Source organism: Macaca mulatta, chromosome 4, assembly GCF_049350105.2.
Source record: "Macaca mulatta isolate MMU2019108-1 chromosome 4, T2T-MMU8v2.0, whole genome shotgun sequence".
In the NCBI taxonomy this organism is placed as follows: Eukaryota; Metazoa; Chordata; class Mammalia; order Primates; family Cercopithecidae; genus Macaca; species Macaca mulatta.
Window position 1 is genome coordinate 30,781,729 of NC_133409.1, and position 21,785 is coordinate 30,803,513.

Genomic DNA, 21,785 nt, shown 5'->3' on the forward strand with positions numbered 1-21,785 from the left:
GACATTGAAAGGATTGAACATTGACCCTGATAGATGACATGAGCCATCTGGAGAGAGTGGTCCAATCTAAGAAGTGACTCCTAAGTATGTGAATGAAATATTTTTAATTCCAACCCAAGTAATCAGAGATCTTAAGTGTTTGGTTTTTATTGCAAAGTGCCTGGCATGAGGTAATTTGCTTTTGATAGCTGATCAACAGAGGATTTAGAGAGTGAGAGTTTAATAGTGTTTGTTCAGCACTGTTCATGTGGAATTTCTGACTAGTGGGTTGTTCTTATCACTAACCAGGTATGCCTTATAGAATAGAAATAATTTGTGAGATAAATCCGTAGGTCTGAGATCCCTTAAGAGCTTTCATGTTTCTTCTGTGATTGGAGCACTATACAAACATTGAATTTATTGACTTGTTTCCCTAGGCGTGCTGATATCATGAAGTGAGAGTGCTCTTAGTAGCAGTGCTAAATATTCTAGCCATTGGATAAGTGTCGCCCCTGTAGTATGGGATAAATCTCAATTTCAGGCTATTCGTGGGTCTGTTGGGAAGGTCTGATCAGTTCTATGGTTGCAGGTGTTTACAGCTGAGCCCTCATCCCTAGTTTCCGGTGATTTCCCCCGGGGTTCTGCCTGTCTATAGTGTCCCACTGAAACAACTAGTTAGCAATACTCTTTGATATTTTGAATCACAGAGCATTCCAATATAATTTCTATTTAACATGTCTTAACTCTTTGAAAACCTTTATAACAAGAAATAGGAATAAAATATTCACAAAACAGGAACTTAAGATGTCCAAGACATGAAAATAATACTGACTTCATGGCATCAAAGAAATGCAGATTATTAGATTTTAAAAGTTAGTTACAGTGCTGGCAAGAGTGAGGTTGTTTTCAGCTCATGAAGGGTAGAATGGTATACCTTCAACGGAGAGCAGTGTGCCTCATGGACTCCCTTGGCACTCGTGATTCTCTTCTGAGTATATCCTAAGGAAACAATCAGACATTAAGCTGAAGTTCCGTAATGAGTCCATGATCTTTGAGAGGCCACTGATATAGTAGAAAGGTTAAAAGCAGGAATGCCAGAACCGGTTATGTGGCTTGGAATCCTGTTCCACCAGTTACCACTTCTGTGCAGTTAGGAAGTTAATTTCTCCACGCTTTGAGTTTTCTCATCTGTCAAATGAAGATAATAATAGTATCTACCTCCTACATTGTACAGAGAATTAGGTAAATTAATTTATGTAAAGTACTTGGAACCCTGCCTGGCACAGAGTAAGCAACTGTATAAGTATCAGTTATTATCAGGGGTGTTACTGTAAAAATTTGAGAAAAATTCAGCAGTGGAGTCATTTTTTTAAGTGATAGTAAATATATATGAAAAGATATTTAGCCACTAAAATAATGATTTTGAGCAATAGTTAATTACATGGAAGATGTTTATAATAACTGAGTTAGACATAAAAAGTATATACAAAAAATTCTAATTTGATTTTAAGATGCATTTGCATAGAAAACAGGAAAGTGACAAACTATTTTTTCTCACTAATAGGATCATAAGAGATTTGTTTTCCTTTTTCACATTTTTATTTGTTATCCATATGTATTGTAATTATAATTATTGAACATTATTACAATTATGTATCATCCGATTTTTATATTTTTGACTTTTTAAAAGCAAATGCATATTCATTTTGACATATTTTACTTTCTCTTCCTTCTTTTAAAGCTACTAATATTTCACTTCCTCAAAATCTTCTCCCACACATCATCTGCTTGGTATTTTCTTGCATTTAGCTCTCTTGCTTTATGTATAGATCAGCTCCAAGCCTGTTTCTTCAAGAATAAGCAGACCAAGTAAAACGACTTAAGAGATTTTAGTGGTGGGGACTTTCTCCTGGAAGTTTAATCCCAAGAATGTGGCTTAGATGATGATGGCACTGTGTCCTCTCTACATTTCATGCACTCATCCTTCTCTTCTACTCTTCCCTGAATGAACTTGGCACTTTAGTGGGGTCAGAATCCTCAGTAATCCCACACGTACAGGAGAAAAATTCCTGCCTCCAAGCCTTTGCTGTCCTTGCTAGCTGGAATTTCCCTCCACATTTCTTCCTTTAAAATCAGTCTTCTGCACCAAGTTTATACTTAATTCCATGAATACTTTCCAACGCATCTATTGTATGCTGACTTCAGTTCTTTTGGCACTTAAGCATTTGTACCACAAATGAACTAAATATTGGCTTACTTTATTGCTTAGTTGTTCTTTTTTTTTTTTTTTTTTTTTTTTAGACAAACTCTTGCTGTGTTGCCCAGGCTGGAATGCAGTGGTGCTATCTCGGCTCACTGTAACCTCTACCTCCAGGGTTCAAGCAATTCTCCCGTGTCAACCTTTGGAGTAGCTGGGACTATAGGCATGCGCTACCATGCCAGGCTAATATTTTTGCATTTTTGGTAGAGACAGGGTTTAACCATGTTGGTCAGGCTGGTCTCGAACTCCTGACCCCAAATGATCCGCCCTTCTCGGCTTCCCAAAGTGCTGGGATTACAGACATGAACCACTGCGCTGGGCCAGTTCTTATAGTAAGCTTATAGAAGTAGTGTTTTATGTTACTCAATGTCCTTCTATTTTCTAGTACAGCGTTATCCACATGCTCGTAGAACACAGGAAAATCGGATGTTGTTGTGTTGATGGCATTCTTAGAGATAAAGTATGAGTGTTCTGTTTCTTTTTTTTTTTTGAGACGGAGTCTCGCTCTGTCGCCCAGGCTGGAGTGCAGTGGCCGGATATCCGCTCACTGCAAGCTCCGCCTCCCGGGTTCACGCCATTCTCCTGCCTCAGCCTCCCGAGTAGCTGGGACTACAGGCGCCCACAACCGCGCCCGGCTAATTTTTTGTATTTTTAGTAGAGACGGGGTTTCACCGTGGTCTCGATCTCCTGACCTTGTGATCCGCCCGCCTCAGCCTCCCAAAGTGCTGGGATTACAGGCGTGAGCCACCGCGCCCGGCCGAGTGTTCTGTTTCATCATCCACTTTGCTCATCCTTCTATTTTCCGTGTTTTCAAGATCAGAATGTTATATCATTTGGATTCTCAGTCTTACCGATATTTGCCTGAAGACTTGATAATAGATTTTTGTTTCTAACATCTAAAACTTAAAGGGTTTAATTGCAGAGAGCACCACAGTTAGCAAATGCATTTATAATAGGGGGCTAGTAGTATAATATACAAATTAATCCTAGTTGCAAAGACAATCCTATCAACTTTAAAATATTGCTTGTTTGATCTAGACAATTTTATGACTCTGTCCGATAATTATTAAGTTTATAAATGTGTTAGAATTTTATAGGTCCATTTCCTGGAAAGGACCAAATCCCAGGGAATGTTGTCACATACCTGCTCTCATAGTTTAGACTGGTGGTTTCTAAAGTGAAGTTCATGCATCACATGAAGGTACAGAAAGACATTGTTAGAATGTCTTTGTTTTCATGACTTCTATTTTAGTTATATGCCTTATAATTATTAGTAGAGAAGACGTGTTTTTATAAGTAAAAGTAATTAGAGGCTTATGCTCAGATACTTTTATTGATGTGGAATAAAAAGTAGAGACCACTAATCTAAATAAAAGGCCACTAATCTAAATACCGTTTCATAACCTGAAGTCAGTTTCTGTTACTTAGCCGTAACAAGTCAAAAATCAACTTGTTAAACATAAATTCTGTGTACAGCCTGAACAGAGAGTTGTGATGTGTGCATAATTCTGCATGGATGAACAGCATAAGACACATTCCTTGCCTTTAGAGAGTTTACAGTCTGATTGGAAGGAATATGGGCATAAGGAACAATAATTAGAAAATGACACAAGGGGCCAGGCATGGTGGCTCATGCCTGTAATTCCAATACTTTGGGAGGCCAAGGCAGGTGGATCACTTGAGATCAAGAGTTCAAGACCAGCCTGGCCAACATGATGAAACCCTGTCTCTACTAAAAATACAAAAATTAGGCAGGTGTGGGGGCACGCGCCTGTAATCCCAGCTGCAGGGGAGTGTGAGGCAGTGAGGCAGGAGAATCGCTTGAACCTGTGAGGCGGAGGCTGCAGTGAGCTAAGATCGCACCCCTGCACTCCAGCCTGGGTGACAGAGTGAAACACCATCTCAAAAAAGAAATAACGTAAAGAAAATGACACAAGGTAGCATAAGTGTGCACTGAGAAACTTAGCAGTATGAGTTTGTCAGTGTAAAATTGCTGTAGAAAGTGTGATAGGAGTGGCATAGTACATGGTGATTCTGCATTCTCAGAATGTTCCAAAGACTCTTATAGGATAAAATAATTCTTTGATTATCAGGTCAGTTCTTAGTCCACCTACCCAAATAAGCTGTGCTTGAACTCTCTCCTGGACCCAGATGTTAACTGGATGAACAAAAAGCTCATCGAATTAACATCTGGGCCCAGGAGGCAACTGGTAAATAATTTTTACCAATTTTCTTAATGGCATGCCTGCATTTCCTTTAAATTATAAGAGAACGTGGCAGAATGGACATGTTGAGAAAGTAATAAAGTTTTTGGAGCAGTGATAGTGTATAAAAGTAATTTAAACAGTGATAGTGTATAAAAGTAATTTAAAGTCAGCATATTAGTTTCTTAGGGCAGCCATGACAGAGTACCAGAAGCTGAGTGGCTTTAAACATGTATGTTCTCACTTTCTGGAAGCTAGATGTTCAAAATCAAGGTGTCAGCAGGGCCATGTTCCCCCTGAAACCGGTAAAAGAATCCTTCCTTTTCTCTTCCTAACTTCTGGTAGTTTGCTGGACCTTGGAGTTCCTTAGCTTTCAGCAGTATAGCTCCAAGTGTGGCCTGTGTCTACATGGCATTCTCTCTTTGTGTCTCTATCACTACATGGCCATCTTCTTATAAGGATTCCAGTCATATTGGATTAGGGCACCACACCACTCCAGTGTGATTTCATCTTAACTAACTGTATCTGTAGTGACCCTATTTCCAAATAAGATCACATTCGGGAGTACTGAGTATTATAACTTCAGCATACCTTTTTTTTGGAATGCTATAATTTAACCTATAACAGTAAGTAATATCAACCCTTATATGTACATATACCAAGACAATGCACAATTTCTTGTCAAATGATGCCTTCCCAGCTAAAACCCCATAGCCATGCAAAGTGGTTATGGGGTAAATGACAACTGGAAGAAAAGGAAGCCTCCTCTGCTATTTGTGTCAATTGTCTTGTGTCTGGGCTTTGGTATCTCAGGCCTTGGTAGAATTATTCATATAAACAATAATACGTACTATGTGGTTTTGATCTTTCTGGTAAAACTCCATGAAGTAATTTGTGGATCAGGATGGTTCTAAGGGTGTATTGGGTTTTTTGTTGTGATAATGTTACATAATTGTCTCCAAACCGCAGTGGGTTATATCCACAAATATGTATTTCACCTTCATGGATTTGCAGGTTGACTGTGGTTTAGCTACTCCTGGCTGGGTTCTGCAGGCTGGCCTTGGCAAAGGCTAAGTCGGATGCCAAAGCTGAGGTACAGGTTCGGGTCTGTTCCACGTGTCTTCATCCTGGAATCCAAGCTGAAGAGGGAGAAGCAGCTACCTGGAGCATACTCTGCTGGTGGGGAGCAGAAACTTGCCAGGTCTCTTAGTGCTTCAAGTCAATATGAATATGACTATTAATCCTCACAGTCTATTGGTCAAAACAAGTCACATGAAAAATCAGATGTGGTCATATACTCTGTATACTAGTGCAAAGCATCACAGAGCTGCCCAGCAAAGAGTATGGATGTATAATTATCTTACAGCAAGGGAAGGAGTGCGTAATTAGGAACAACAATCCAGTCTACCAGAAAGCCATTTTCTTCTGAATTCTACACGTTTTATGACAAGCAACTCAATAAACCTTTAAAAAAAAGTACATATACCATAGACTTGATTTCTTAACCCAGTCTGCTAGAAATGTATAGTTGAATATTACACACATAATTTTTTTTTTTCAAGAAGAGGTCCTTGTACTTCTCCATGCTGATTTAGTTTCACACTGGGCATATTCCCTGCTGCTTAGACACTTTTTGTTATGTCTCGTTCCTAAACCCACGTTTGTATATTTACCACAGTCCATATTTTGCTAACCACAACACTACTTGCCTCTCTCCATTGTTACCAAGACATCTGAGGCAGAATCTGGCAGAAATGCTGTTGTCTTGAGTGTGCTCTTACAGATAACATTTTCGTCGGGGATAAAACTGTTTCTGGTTTATAGATTTGATTGTTAATTGTGTGGCACTATTGAAATATAACCCTGAATTGTGGTTTTCGGGGATGTCCTACTTTTAACACTTTCCCTACCAGCACTGGCCCGTGTGACCCAGCCATTTTCTTACTTCCCTTTTAGCACTTCCTCTGTGTGTCATACGTTTTATTTGGCGTAACTTTTTCATGCCCCTGTTTTCTGATAATTTTATGTAAATCTTATCTCCCTTGTCAAAAATTGAAGTTTCTGTAGAGCACATTGGGTCCTTTTTATAGTCACAAGCTTCAGATAAATAGTACAGTTGTAGGCATAAAACAGGTTCTAAGTGCTTACTGAGTTGAAGAAAATTGCTCATAAATACATTACAAGGCACTATTTAGGAGTAAGCATAAGTTGTTTATTGCCACTTATACTCTCCATGTAACTATGCTGAAAGCACATTAAAAAAAGAATAATTCAGTTATTTTATTTTGCATTTTTACAGGTATGAATGTATGCCAGTATATTTTGAAAATGCATTCAATTGCAGATCTCATCCACAGAAGGCAAAGAAGTACATGGCCTTTTCTTTAGTGAAATGGCAGTTTAACTGGTAGATTGTCTCTTGTTGATAAAGTCTTAGAAGACACTCAAATTTAATTCTTGAAAAGGAGTGTTTGCTACTCATATACTGTATGTTTTTGGAAAAGCATTCCATTTATCTTTTAATGCCTTTCATCTATCCAATTTTGTTGGTTTTATCAGTTAACTCTTAATTCAGATCCACGAAATAGCCCCCACCAAATAATAATAAGTAGTAATAGTAGTAGTGGTAACTACTGCTCACATTTTTTTTTTTCCTCTCTTGAAATTGATTGCATTGGGACCCTGTGTAAGACTAGGACACATGCATTGGTGATGGCATTTGCTGTGAGCACAGGACCCTGGCACAGTGACTCACATTGGCATATATTCTCTGCAAGGATTTGGGGAATGAGATTGAGTTCTGTACCAGTCTAGAGACTCCAGAAGTTTGCAGCTTATTTCCTTTGGACTGGAGCTAGAATATGTCTGCAAAAAAATCAAATGGGCCAGAGACTGTATGGTTTAGGAATGAATCTGTCTGGTAGTATTAAAACGAATTCCAGAAGTAATTGAAAACAAACTTTTCTTCCCATGTCTCCTGTTTATTGATGCTACTTGGAGCCTAATGTCTTTAGATTTGTCTTAGAGATGATCTGAAGTGATCTTCCGGTGCCACAGCATAGTAGGGGTATCTCCAGAAACTCCGCTGTGGGTGAGGCAGGCATCATATTTTTCACACCTCTTGTGACAGGTAATCAAAAACATGTTGCAGGTACCCAGTAGTGATTGATGGTGAGAAAGAGGATGTCTCTTATGACTAGGAGATGAGATCAGCAGATAGATTGTTCTGTTTTCATTACCTCCAGTAACTTTCTGTATGATAATGCAGATTTGGCCCTTCTAATCTTTGTGTGCAGGTAGAAAACTTCAAAACTGACTTCTTATACCTTATGAGTGTTAATGAGAGAATGCATTCAATATATTTAAAATATTTAGTAGAAATGTTATAGAACTGTAATTTTTTAATTCTAGAAATGAGCTACAATTTTAGTGCCTAGAAAAAAGCAGGCTTTCATAATTTAAGAGCAACAAAGAAATAAATGTATTTTTTTTTTAATCAAATTTCCAAATTCTGACTATCTGTATTTACCAATTCCATTTTCTGTGAGGAAATAGATTGGTTTCTTCTGTTCTCAAAACTTAAGGGGTAATTAATTTAGTGAATTAAGAGAATGTGCTTTCCAGTTAGCTCTTTAGAAACCTACTCAGTGCAATAAATAGCTGTTGAATGTACTGACATGTTTACTAAAGTGCATTTAGTATGAGTAGTAATGGCTAACCTCAATACAGGTCAGTATTTACATCCTTAAAGACAGTTGGCCATAAAGCTGTATTCACCCTCTTATTCTTTTTTTTTTTTTTTTTTGAGACGGAGTCTCGCTGTCACCCAGGCTAGAATGTAGTGGCACGAAATCGTTTCATTGCAGCCTCTGCTTTCCAGGTTCAAGCAATTCTCCTGCCTCAGCCTCCCGAGTAGCTGGGATTACAGGAATGCACCATCACACTAGCTAATTTTTGTAATTTTAGTAGAGATGGGGTTTCATCATGTTGGTCAGGGTGACCTCGAACTCCTCACCTCAGGTGATCCACCCGCCCCTGCCTCCCATAGTGCTGGGATTACAGACGTGAGCCACCGCGCCCGGCCTCCGTCTTGTTCTTTTTAACTGTGGCTAAATCCAGGAAGAACTAGGCATCCATGTGAAAATTATGTGTAGTAATAGCCTACCCTTACAGGCCATTATTAGTGGTTCCTTCTTTGGGGTCAGACAGAGCTGATCATTCTGGCTGTAACTCTTATAGCTATTTGACCTTGAATAAATTCTTTAATTGTTCTAAAGTTCAGACTCTTTATCTGGAAAGAATTGAGATTAACTCCCTCATGCAGTCATAAAGATTAAACCAAGCAGTGTGTGTAACAGTATTGAACAAAAAATTTGGTGCATATGGTTAATGTTCAATAAATATTTAACTGTTTCCTGTCATCTTTATATTTACTAGGTCTGCCTAGCTTTGTTAGTTTACTATTTGGGGCGGATTTGAATGTGGCTCTTCAGATATATTGAAAATGGTATTTCATGAACACTTGGATATTTGAATGCATGGAAATGTCAATGGATAGAATTTTCTGTTCCATGGGGCACCAGATTCTAGTCATTGATTTTTTTACACATTGAGTCTGTGTAACAGCCCTTTTGCAGATAAAGAAACTGAAGGTTAGAGAAATTAGGTAACTTACCCAAGGCTACATACCTTGTAGGTGGTGGAATCTGGATTTTAACCAGGCCTATCTTATTTTAAAGGTAACCGTTGGCTAGGCACAGTGACTCACACCTGTAATCCCAGCACTTTGGGAGGCTGAGGTCGGCAGATCACCTGGGGTCAGTAGTTCGAGACCAGCCTGGCCAACATGGCGGAAGCCCATCTCTACTAAAAATACAAAAGTTAGCTGGGCATGGTGGCAGGTACCTGTAATCCCAGCTACTTGGGAGGGTGAGGCAGGAGAATAGCTTGAACCTAGGAGTCAGAGGTTGCAGTGAGCCAAGATCATGGCACTGCATTCCGGCCTGGATGACAGAGTGAGACTCTGTCTCAAAAAAAAAGAAAAAAGAAAAAAGGTACCCTCTGCCTTAATAGCATGGGTTAAGTGTTACTCAGATGAAGCACAGAGCATATGGAAAACAGAGAACTTCTCAGATGAAGCACAGAGCATATGGAAAACAGAGAACTTCTCAGGTATATGAAGTTTATAAAATCTCGGCTTTAGAGGAATTTTTGAACTTAAAAACATTTAATTTAAAAACTAATTTAAAATACAAGTTTGCTTGTGGGGCTTGATTTTCCTTTTAATAGTTATTCTCATTGGTTGTGGTACCCTTTCCTGGGGCATTTTGGTTGGCATGGTTATGGGAAGGGCGCTACTGGCGTTTAGTTGGGGGCAAGCAGAGGTGCCAAATGCCCTGTAATGAGTGAGGCAGTCCAAGAAAATGAAGAATTGACCCTTATACTTGGGAATTTCATATCTTCTTCTGTAGGAGCAATATGAATCTATAATATGTCTTCTAATGGACTGTGTCTGAGAATTTACATATTGGAATACTCGTGATCAAATACTTTCCTTTGGGGCATCATGATGATTTTATAAAATTAAATGTGTAAGTAGATTACATGATCTATGAATTTCATCTCAATATTATGAAGGGCGTATAATAAAATGGTTTACATATTTATTTAGATGAGGTGTTGAATTTGATAAGGCTGAGAACTGCGTCTCTACAGTAGTCATATAAAACAGTTGCTCAGTATGTGCTCTGTCACTCTTGAAGATGAGGAAGCCATTCCATCTGCAGGCAGCTGTTTGCACCTATCTCTCAGACAGTTCTTCCTTATACTGAGCCGTGGACCTCTCTCCCTCCACATCTAATGTCTAATTCTAGGTTTACCTCTTTGGAGATCTGTCTCTCAAGCCTAAATCCTTTATTGGATAAAGATCCTTTAGATGTTTAAAAACAGCTGTCATTTAATCCAAGTCTTCTCTCCTGACCAACTCCTTTGACCAATATTCTTAAAATCTAGTTTTATGCCATTTAACCATCCTGTTTGTTCTAATTTCCCTATAGTGTGAGATCCCTAGATAAATGCAGTAATCCTGATGGAGTCTAATCCTCAAAAAGGGTGTGACAGACTATTATAATCTGTTTATTCTGGGTTGATAGCACTAGTGGGTTTTTTGGAGGCGGGTGGGGAGGAAGGTGCACAGTGGAATTACCCAACTGTAATTCATATATGAACCTTACTGTCATCTAAAACCACAAATCATATTCATTTGTGCTAACACTAAACTGTACCGCTCTCATTTCTTAGTACCTCACCAGTAAAACCTGAGATTCATTGGGAGCAAATTTCCACCTCATAATAATTGACTCCTTTCTACAGACAGCCGAGGGCTTTTGAATCCTAATGTTGCTATCCGGGATGTTATTAAGTACCTACCTCTCCAAATGGCTGATAAGGGAGGCCTCTATGTTTTTGTTCAAGTTAGTGGGAAATATACTCATGAGGACAGAGCATAAGAAAAAATACTGTATTAAGCTATTAACGTTCGCTCTCCAGGTTCAGAATGGATTTCAGCTCTCAGAGCAACTGAGGTTGGTCAGTCAGTCAACACATACCTCTTGGTACAGTGATTCAGTGATTTCCTTTATTCATCTAATCATATAAACATCCACCTACACACCCAACCCACATTTCTCCATCTTATCCATAAGCAGACAAGAGAAATTTATCAAATGCCTCTTAAGTGCAGTTACATGTGTTTTCCTCATTTTCCTAATCCACTAGAATAGTAGCTATGTCAGGGAGGGAAATTAGGTCAGTGTGATTTGACTAAGCCAGCATTCCCTGAATGTCCTCTCTTCTACCAGCCCTTGCACTCCAGCCATACCAGATCACTCAGGATTCCCCGAACACCACACATTCCTGCCAGAGGCTTACACATCCTCATTCTGCCTGATGAGCCTGACCTCTTCTGCATCCACCATCTGGGAAACTCCTGCACCTCCTTCCCAGCCCAGCACTGGCATCACCTGTGACGTTGCCGGGACACTCCTTCCCTTTGAGGCAGTGTAAGTTGCTCAATGCTCTGTGCTCTGTGGTTCCTTGTGACCACTAGTATCAGAGCACTCACATCTCATTTTATCAGCTGATAAGTTATAGTTGCCTCTTCTTCCTGAGCTTCCTGGCTGATGAATGCTGTCTTCCTCTTTGTGTCTGCAGCAGAATACTTGGTCCATGGTAGATGTTTCCAAAAGCGACCCACTTGTCCTGCCGAATCGTTGGCTTTCTGGGATCATTCTAGATCTCAGGGTCCACTGCTCCCTTCTCTATTTTCTTAGCAAACTGCCTTAAATGATCATTTCTAAAATTTTCCTGGGAATCTATGTGATGATATGCTTCAGTGTATAGTTTGCACAATTACCCTTTCTAAATTAAAATGCATTTGCCTGTTTTCAGGCTTCTGGCATTTTCTACATCTTCTACAGTTCCTCACCCCACCAGTGACTTTTTAGAAATCTCGTTTGCATGTTATTTTCTAAGAGAGAACTTGTAAAATGATCTATCTAGCCCAGAGATGGGTCTTCATTTAGAGTACGTAGGATATTTGATGGCATCTCTTGACTCATCTTAGGTAAAAGACCACTGAAACTCACATTTGTTTAATTTTTCTCAGGTCAAATGTGAGCACCCTAGGCAGAGAATAATGGAATAGGAGTTGATAAGTTCTCCATTCATTTTGCCATTCAAAGATGTCAAACCCTTTCCCAAATAGCAGATCCGGAGCCCATCCTTGATCATCACCTTGCTTCATCACCAGGAATAACTTTTTAGTTATTTGTTGCCATTCATTTTTGGGTTTGTTGTTGTTGTTGCTGCATTGTTTTTGTAACAAGCATTTATTTATTTGGGGGGTATTATCTGATTGCTCCCCTTTTGTTTTTTTTTGGTTTTGTTTTTGTTTTTTGAGACAAAGTCTCGCTCTGACATCCAGGCTGGAGTGCGGTGGCACAGTCATGGATCACTCCAACCTCTGCCTCTCAGGTTCAAGCAATCCTTGTGCCTCAGCTACCTACGTAGCTGGGACTATAGGCATGTGCCACCACACCTGGCTAGTTTTTGTGTTTTTAGTAGAGATGGAGTTTTGCCATGTTGGCTAGGCTAGTCTCGAACTCCTGACCTCAAGCCATCCACCTGCCTCGGCCTCCCAAAGTGCTGGGACTATAGGCATGAGCCACTGCGCCTGGATACCCTCGTAAGTTTGTGGCACACGTTTATATCTGGTTCTGTGTCCTTCCCAGGTTTCTCTAAAGTTATAGGGAGTGTTCAAATTTCTGACCTTGTTTAACATTGAAATTTGAATATTCTTGCTTTGTTTAGATGACAGTGTGGCTTTGAGAGACGGAACACCTGTTATATTTTGGTACAAATATAACTATTTTCTAGGAGGAAATGCCTGCATAGAAAGGTCCATTTTGGTCTGTTCCTTACGTGACCAAACACAGTGTGACCATTGTGTACTCCTGTCATCATTTCATTTGTATATTAAGAAACATGTTGTTGGGAAAACAGCTGATGGGCCTCATGGATATACTGCTGTTTTTCTAGTCCTGACTTGTTATACTTGAGTATTCAAGGAACTGCAGTATGTTGGAGGTGAATCCAAAAAGTCATGCTTTGCTGTGTGGGTCCACAGCTGTGTGACCCACAGCTGAGAGACTGAGAGGTACTAATTAATTTCCTTAACTCAACAGCACTGGCTGTGCTGCGGCAGTGATTTGAATCCAGTCTGGTATACACTCCAGTGTCTTTCAATAACCTTTGGAGCCAGAAAGCATTTGGAGATGAGCTAGAAAAAGTAGTCCAGAGTCGACAACATCGAATGCTGCAGCTCAGAATTTGCAAGTTAAGACACATGTACCTAGCCACTGGGACGGGGAGATCATTGAGGACCTCCAGCTGTGTAACCCCCAGCTGTGTGGGTCAGTTTGATGTAGTTAAGGGGTCTCTGCTGGTTCTGTTCTTTTAAATGGTGCCATGTGTACAAACAAGGAACACTTTGCTGATGATTCAAAAAATACTTTGTCTTCATCACAGCTCTTTTGAAGTAAGGATTTTTATGTGCTATTTTTATTTGAATAATGAACTGGATTTAAGTTTAAATTGACTATCCTGATTTAAGATTGCAAAAAAAAAAAAATATTTAGATGGAAGATTCATCTTATGCTTTCTCATGAAATTCTTTTTGGTCTGCAATACACGGTAAATGCAGGAGACTCTTAGAAGTCAGCAATTAGATGAGTCAAGAGTGTATTGATGTGAAGGAAAGTCAACATTAAATGAACAAAGGGCTTTTAAGAAGCCCATTATGACCACTTATAATGGAAAATGTAGTTCCCATTAGAGATTGATTTAAGGAGCCCTGGTTTGTCACTGAAGCATGAAGGCTGCAGTGTGGTGTTTGGTGCAAATCATTTTTATAGCATTCTCTACTGAGCTCCTTCTGGTTAATCTGTTGGTGTGTCTAAACCTGTAAGAACTGCATCTATCTTGTTTAAGGAATATAAAAATTTCCAGAAACTTAAACCAAAGATTAGCATATTTTTCATTTATCTCATAAGATATTGAAAAATGTTTAAAACGCCTTACTGGTTGTAATCAGACACAGCAGCACCAGATGTCAACTCTTGGATAATTTAATCTTTTTGTCTTGTGCATATTTTCATAAATATTTTTCTACTTGAACAGAATATCAGTTTCTAGCTCAGCTTAAAGTATAAAAATTTTCCAATTAGATTGCTGTAACTTCATTTTTATTCATGACCGAAAATTTAATAGAGATCATTACTTTTTTGACTTGTAGGAGATGAACTTTAAAATAAACCACCTGACCCAGGGCAGGGCAGAGAGCCTAGGATTCTGATCCTTCCTGGAGTCTGAGGGAGGCTGGCATGAGACTCCATCCTCTATCCCTAAGTAATTCTTAATTTGGGAGGAATTTTTGGATTTGTATTGGTCTGCCATGTAATTGACCTTATCCCCAGTTGTGGATTAATTTAACTCCTTGCTTAGCTTTTATATGGATTTTCTGCCTACTTATGTGCCAGTTATTTAGAGAAGTATAGTAAAAGTGAAACATGGTAGTTTTGACTCAAAGGAATTTATGGTTGGGGCGAGGAGATCAAGTGAAATGCTGTTGTCACACCGTATATGATTAAGTGCCTTGCAGTAAGTGATAGGTAATATATGAAGTAAACTCTTTAGGGGAGAGAAGGGCACACAAGTGGTCAGGAAAGCCTTTGAAGTAGAATTGGGCCTTGTCAGAAGGAGGAGCCTGGCAAGGTTGCCTCATTCCTGAGGAAAGAGTGAGGATAAAGGTGCAGAGTTGGGGAGGAGCCCAGGGCGTTCAAACCACAGCGTGAAACTGAGCTCATGAGAGTTAGACGCTCAAACGCCTTCTTTCCTTTTTCTTGTTTCCTCTTGCACTTGAATTCTTGAATGAGTACTAACTACCCCAATTCATGGTAGCATGACTTCCACTCCCAGTACGTCACTAATGCAGTCCTGTTGGAGGTCCTCAATGACCTCCCTGTCCCAGTGGCTAGGTACGTGTGACTTAACTTGAGAATTCTATGCTGCAGCATTGGATATTGTTGACTCTGGACTACTTTTTCTAGCTCATCCCAAATGCTTTCTGGCTCCAAAGGTTATTGAAAGACACTGGAGTGTATACTAGACTGGATTTAAATCGCTGCCGCAGCACAGCTGGTGCTGTTGAATTAAGGAAATTAATTAGTACCTCTCAGCCTCAGTTTAATGGAAATGAGGACATCTAAATCATAGTGTGGTTGAAGGATAAAAAGATAACATAGGGATAATATGTTGAAATAAATGGCTCTTGGTAGGCAGGCATCAAGATTAGTTCCCTTTCCGTACCTGATAGCCACTCTTTCCTTGCCCGAGTGTGCCTATCCCCTTTCACTTCTATCCCTTTGCTCTGGCATTCGCACTGTCTGGAATGCCCTATCCCTGTTTTTTACCCATTGAAATCCTAACCACTCTGAAAGGTTTATCACCTCAAGCAGAATTGAACTTTGCCTCTTTTGGATTCTTAATATTATTCATTGGACAGCACCAAGATACTACCCTACAGTTTAGTTATCTGCACAGTCATATTTTCCTGACTGGATGAAAAACTCTTTGAGGGTGAAGTCCAAGTCAGGGATATGAAGATAAACTAGTAAGAGCTGAGACTCTGTACTCCCTTGTTTCTGTACAGGGCTGCGTGAATAGTTGTCAGACTTCCAAGGTGATCTCATCATCATATTGTTTTTTCTCCTTTTCTTCCTAACTACAAGCATATGCTGATTTTTTCTAATTCCTTTCCTCTAGCCTTTACTGCCCTTCTGTGCTTTCGATGTAATCAAACGTCTGCTGAATGTCCCCAGCTCCACTATCCCATAGCCGTCTCAAAGGCACCATGTCCACAACCGATCTCTTACCTCCTTCTGCTCCCCTGTCCTACATGCAGCGTGCCCTCTTCATGTATATTGTACCAGATCTTTGGTGTCATAGCCCACACAGTTCCTGAAGCAGAAACTTGGAGAGCATCCTTCATTCCTCACTTTCCTGGTTATCTACACTGCATGAGTCACCAAATCTCAACTCATCAGCCTCCCAAGTATTTCTTGAGTCCATCCCTCCTCTTTCTATGTCAACTACTGCTGCCTAGGTTTGGGTGCTCCTCCCTCAATTAGTTTGACTGTAATTTCTTTTTAGTGAATCTACTTCACCCTGTCCTTAAGTCCTCTCAAGTCCATCCTCTACCTCTGCTGTCTGATGCTACACTACCTCATGGAAAATCCTCTGGTGGCGTCTTTTCATATACATCGCAGATGAGAAAATTGGTTTTATCTCGTGGACCAGCTCTGATCGATTTGGTAATGGTTCTGCAAATGCTGCCGCTGGGTTCAGCATGAGCAATTGGTGGCATCTGACAAGGTACATTGAAGGGGGTGGGCCGCACATAGCCTAGCTAGGATTAAGTCCAAGCTCCTTAGAGTGGCATACTAGGCTTTCCGTGACCCAGATCCCGCCCATGTCTTCATCCTCAGCTCACTTTACCCTAGAACAGCAGGGAACTATTTTGTCTTCTTGCTTTTGTTCAATCGAAACCTGCTTGCTCATACCCTTTACCTAGGAAATGCATTTGTGTTTTTTTTTTCAGACGGAGTTTTGCTCTTGTTGCCCAGGCTGGAGTGTGACGGAGTGGTCTCGGCTCACTGCAAACTCCACCTCCCAGGTTCAAACAATTCTCCTGCCTCAGCCTCCCAAGTGCTGGGATTACAGGCGCCCGCCACCACACCCGGCTAATTTTTGTATTTTTAGTAGAGGCAGAGTTTCACTATGTTGGCCAGGCTGGTCATGAACTCCTGACCTCAGGTGATCCATCCACCTCGGCCTCCCAAAGTGCCAGGATTACAGGCGTGAGCCCCTGTGCCCGGCCGGAAATCCATTCTTAACCTACAACCTTAGTGTGTGCTCAGGGTACCTGGGGTGGGCCTTGCATAGGGTTAAGTGTTATTTAATTTTTTTTTTTAATTGGCAAATAGAAATTATATATATTATATTTTTTCAATGATATTTTGAAAATATACATTAGAAAATGGCTAAATTGAGCTAATTAAGTATTTTTCCTGAGGCCTCTTTTTCAGCAGTACATATAACATTGTCTTGAAATCTTAAGTGTCTCTCCGGAAAGACAATATATACTGTTAGAGCAAATATCATGGCTTTATCTTTGGCCTCTGGTACTTATCATACTCCCTTTCGTGTAGTATGTATGTAATTTGTTTACTGAATTGAAATGAATTAGTAAATAATTTTGATTGTGAATACACTTTGCTTTATTTATTTATATTTACTAATTTTTTTTTTTTTTTTTTTGAGACAGAGTCTCCCTTTGTCACCCAGGCTGCAGTGCAGTGGTGCCATCTCGGCTCATTGCAACCTCGGCCTCCTCGGTTCAAGCGATTCTCGTGTCTCAGCCTCTCGAGTAGCTGGGATTACAGGTGTGCACCACCATGCCTGGCTAATTTTTGGTATTTGTAGTAGAGAAGTGGTTTCACCCTGTTAGTCAGGCTGATCTCAAACTACCAATCTCAAGTGTTCTGCCTGCCTCGGCCTCCCAAAGTGCTGGGATTACAGGTGTGAGCCACGGCTCAGCCTGCTTTTTTTAAATTTAAATTCGATTGGTGAACTTCAGGGTGAAAGGACAAGTTTTAGGAATGTTAGTGCTCTGCAGAAATTAGGCCGGTGAATCAGGCAATAAGTAGACATTGGAAATTTTTGAGCAGGGGAGTGGCATGATGAAAGTGGTATTTAAGGAAGCTTGATCTGGAGACAACCTTTTATATTATAGGCTTAAGCCACTGCTGGCAAGCGTGGGTGAGGGTCGCAGGAGGGGGAGAAGAGGGAGAGGCAAGGGTTTAAAGCCATGCTGAGGAACAGCTTCCTGTGTCTTTGTACTTTCATTTCCACATTTGCTCAAGTGGGATGTACTTGCTGGCATGTTTCCGAAAATAAAATAGAGTGCTGAAGTTATTTTTATTTTTTAAAAAAGAACATTCTTGTAAAACACCTAAGTGAGCCATTTTACATAATTATCTGAGACATATTCATTATTAATTGCTTGGGAAGAGAGATTATGAGTTCAATTTTTTTTTTTAAATAATTAGCATCTACATAGTTAGGCTACAATCTTCCAAAGTCAGTGAAGGTTTTTATTTTGGCATGTTTTAAAATATATGAGGGAAATACTTCAGTTTGGTTTTCCATCAGGTTTTGCTTGATAGTTTAACATCTCCATTCTGATTGTAGTTTCTCCCATTTAACATTTGCATTTCATATTTGACTCATGTGACAGTCTTTCCTGGTTAAAGTTTATTTTTCATTTGTTTTGGTCCATGTAGTTCTACTCCATTTTATTCTTCACATTGGCCAGTGTAAACTTTTAAGTTTACAGTTGCTTTGTTATTTTTTCTTACAGGGTTATGACTCACTATTAAAAAGAGGGACTTTTTCCAAATACTTTGCACTTTTGATTGTGTATTATGGATACCAAGGAAGAGAAGAAGGAACGGAAACAAAGTTATTTTGCTCGGTAAGCATTCATTTTACAAAATTGTTATCAGTACTTTAAAGAAATATTTGAGCGGACTTTGTCCTCAAGTATTACTTTGCATTTTGTGTTTTGTGCTTGTTCATAAATAGAGCAGGTAACCAGGAGAAGTAAACTATACTTTGCTTCATCCATTTTATTCATATTAGAGGATTGTAACATTTGGTTCTTCTCTTTCTAGCTTTGACACTTCTCTCAGGCCAGTGTTGCTCAGCAAATCCAGCTGTCATGCTCTGACCTGCAAATTGCTCCGAATCCCATGTTTAGCAACCTACCTTGAATTTTAAATCCTAAGTGCTTCTCTCCTACTGTTCTGTAGCTTAATTGGTTGGACTATAACTGAAAATCTCTGACACATTTAAAGCTTATCACCTTGTGGGGAGTCTATTACTAAAAAATACTTTTGTAGGTAGGTGAAATGGGTGAAATTATGTTTTTGAATCAGAGTCATTTTTAAGGCTGGAACTTGTCCAACATAAATAAATTTGTTGATATCTGAATAGAAGTAATTTTGTATATGATTTGTTACCATTTACAGATTTAAATGTCTATGTGGCAGTCACTCACTAATCATAAAAAAATGAATTATATGCTAAACATTTGTAAAACATTTTGATAAGCCAGAATGTTTTCAGACTCAGAGAACATAGGCTTAAAAACATGTTTCTCCTAAATTGAAATGCGTGTTAAGAACTGAATTTAGCCTCATTCCATCCCCAGTCCCCAGGCTGTGCTCATTAGAGATGCATTTACTGTTTTCTAAACTGAGCCTTGGAGCCAAAACCAAAGTTTACTGTTGATGTTTTTATCCAGTAATTAAGCTAGATTTTAGGTTGATAATGGGAAAAGGAAGGAAACAATTTAAGGACCTACTATGTACTGAGTGCTTTACTTATGATTTTAATTGTCTTCAAAATAAATCTATGCCATCAGTTAATTTATCTCCATTTTACCAGTGATGCAACTAAGACTCAGAATATATTTTGTCCATTTCATGCAGCATAAGAGTCAGTATTAAACATAAGGCCATTTCCAAAGGGCATGCTCCAGTTGGGAATAGTAAATCATGAATAAGGTTTTGGGGAAGCACAAGTTAAACTACCAATTGTAGTAAAATATTTTCTGCTGTTAGGACTACAGAGAGTAACCAGATTAGGGAGGGAAGACATCAGGCATCTAATGGATGAAACACCAGAAAGATAGGATATTTAGAATAAATAAGATCTCCAAAGTTTTTATTTTGAGATAATTTTAGATTCACATGTAGTTAGTTGTAAGGAATAATAGATACCCCTATTCTTTATCCATAGTACAATATCACAACTAGGAAATTCACATTGATACAATCCACTAGCCTCATTCAGAGCGTTCATTGTATGTATGTTTGTATGTATTTAGTTCCATGCAGTTATATCACATATAGAGATTTCTGTGGTCACCATCAGTCAAGATACACAACAGTTGCATTAAAAGGATCCCACATGCTACCTTTTTGTATCCCTACTCACTCCTTCCATCTACCTGCCTCCTCTGACAACCACTATAATTTGTCATTTCAAGAATACTACGCAAATGGAGTCATGTAGTATGTAACCTTTGGCATTTAGCTTTTTCTTCCCTTCAGCGTTACTCCCTTGACATCCCTCAAAGCTGTTGCATGTATCGATAGTTTGTTCCTTTTTATTGCATAGTAGCATTCCATAGTATTTTTTTAGTCATTTTTAGTCATTTACCCATTGAAGGGCATTTAGGTTGTTTCCAGTTTGGGCTATTTATGAACAAAGATGCTAGATGCTACAATCATTTATGTACAAGTTTTTGTATGAGCATGAGTTTTCATTTCCCTGAGATAACTGTCCAAGAGTGCAATTGCTGGGTCAAAGGATAAGTGTATTTTTAGTTTTATAAGAAACTGCAGTACACTTTTCTGGAATGGTTGTAACATTTGACATTCCCATCAGCAAAGTCTGAGTAAACCAGTTTCTCTGCATTGTCATTTGGTGGTGTCAATATTTTTTATTTTAGCTATTCTGATAAGTATGTAGTGATGTCTCATTATGGTTTTAATTTGTATTTCCTTAATGGTTAGTGAGGTTTAACAGTTTCATGTGCTTATTATTAGCCATATGTATGTGTTCTTTAGTGGAATCTCCTTTCCTATCTTTTGCCCATTTTCTAATTGAATTGTTTAGGTTTTTACTGCTGAATTGTACACATTCGAGTCTTTTATTGGATATGTGGTTTGCAAATAATTTTCTCCCAGTCTGTAGTTTGTCTTTTCATCCAGTTAACAGAGTTGCAGAGCAGAAGTTTTTAATTTTGATGTGATTCGATTTATCAGTTTCTCCTTCTATGAATTGTGCTTTTGGTATGAATTCTAAGATCTCTTTGCCTAGCTCTGTGTTCTGAAGATTCTCTGCTGTTTTTCTTTTCTGAAAATTTTATAGCATTATGTTTTGTATTGAAGTCTGTGATCCATTTTGAATTTATTTTTGGATAACATAGGAGTTTAGGTCAAGATGGTGGTCATCCTTCTCCTCCCCCTTCTCCCCCTCTCCCTTCCTTGCCTCCTCCCTTTCTTCCTGCTTCTCTTCCTGCTCTTCTTCCTCTCTTCTTCCTCCTCCCCTTTCCTGCTTCTCCCCCTTCCTTCTTTCTCCCACCTCCTCCTTCCTCCTCCTTACTTTCTTCTTCTTCTTTCTTTTCTTTCTTCTTCACATGCCCTACATAGTGGTTTTAAGAGCTATAGTGCCTTCTCAGTCTGAATCCAAAGTGATAGCAGTAGTAAAAGTCACTGCTGGTTCATGAACAACCTGCTCCATGTTAACCTCTTCTTCTTCCTAAAATGTTTAGTCAAGGGAGCTCCTGAAGCTGCGAATACAAACCAAAACTGTTCTGGAAGAGCAGCACAGTTTTTTCAACTCAGAAATGTAAAATTGTCTTGCTTATCATGACCTCTTCTGAAAAGTATTCTAACAATGAAACAAAAAACATATCGTAAAATGCTGAAATATGATCTTGGGAGTATGCATAGGAACAGTGGCACAAGGACAAAGTCAGTGGTGCTCTTAAGACAGTAAGAACATGATTTGTAACTAGGAAATGAGAGATAGAGGGAGAGAGGAGAATGGAGAGAAGATGCGGTGGGAGCAGGGAGAGACAGACAGACACAGAC

The 21,785-nt window shown here is 39.3% G+C and overlaps 1 protein-coding gene across 42 annotated transcripts in view; it reads left to right on the forward strand.

Moving 5' to 3' along the window:
* NCOA7 (nuclear receptor coactivator 7) overlaps positions 1-21,785 on the forward strand; it is a 159,889-nt gene that overhangs the window by 16,310 nt on the left and 121,794 nt on the right. For 20 of the 42 annotated variants that reach the window (XM_077999368.1, XM_015137491.3, XM_077999379.1 and 17 more), the window contains exon 2: positions 18,482-18,595. The exons of 2 other annotated variants lie outside the window; for them this stretch is intronic. In XM_077999368.1, coding sequence (XP_077855494.1) covers positions 18,546-18,595 — 50 coding nt within the window. In that variant the 5' untranslated portion in view covers positions 18,482-18,545. Of the gene's footprint in view, positions 1-9,919; positions 10,035-11,303; positions 11,505-16,212; positions 16,435-16,660; positions 16,736-17,386; positions 17,505-18,481; positions 18,596-21,785 lie in introns of those variants that run through there. 20 more of the 42 variants (XM_077999378.1, XM_077999381.1, XM_077999383.1 and 17 more) reach the window with 8 other exon arrangements.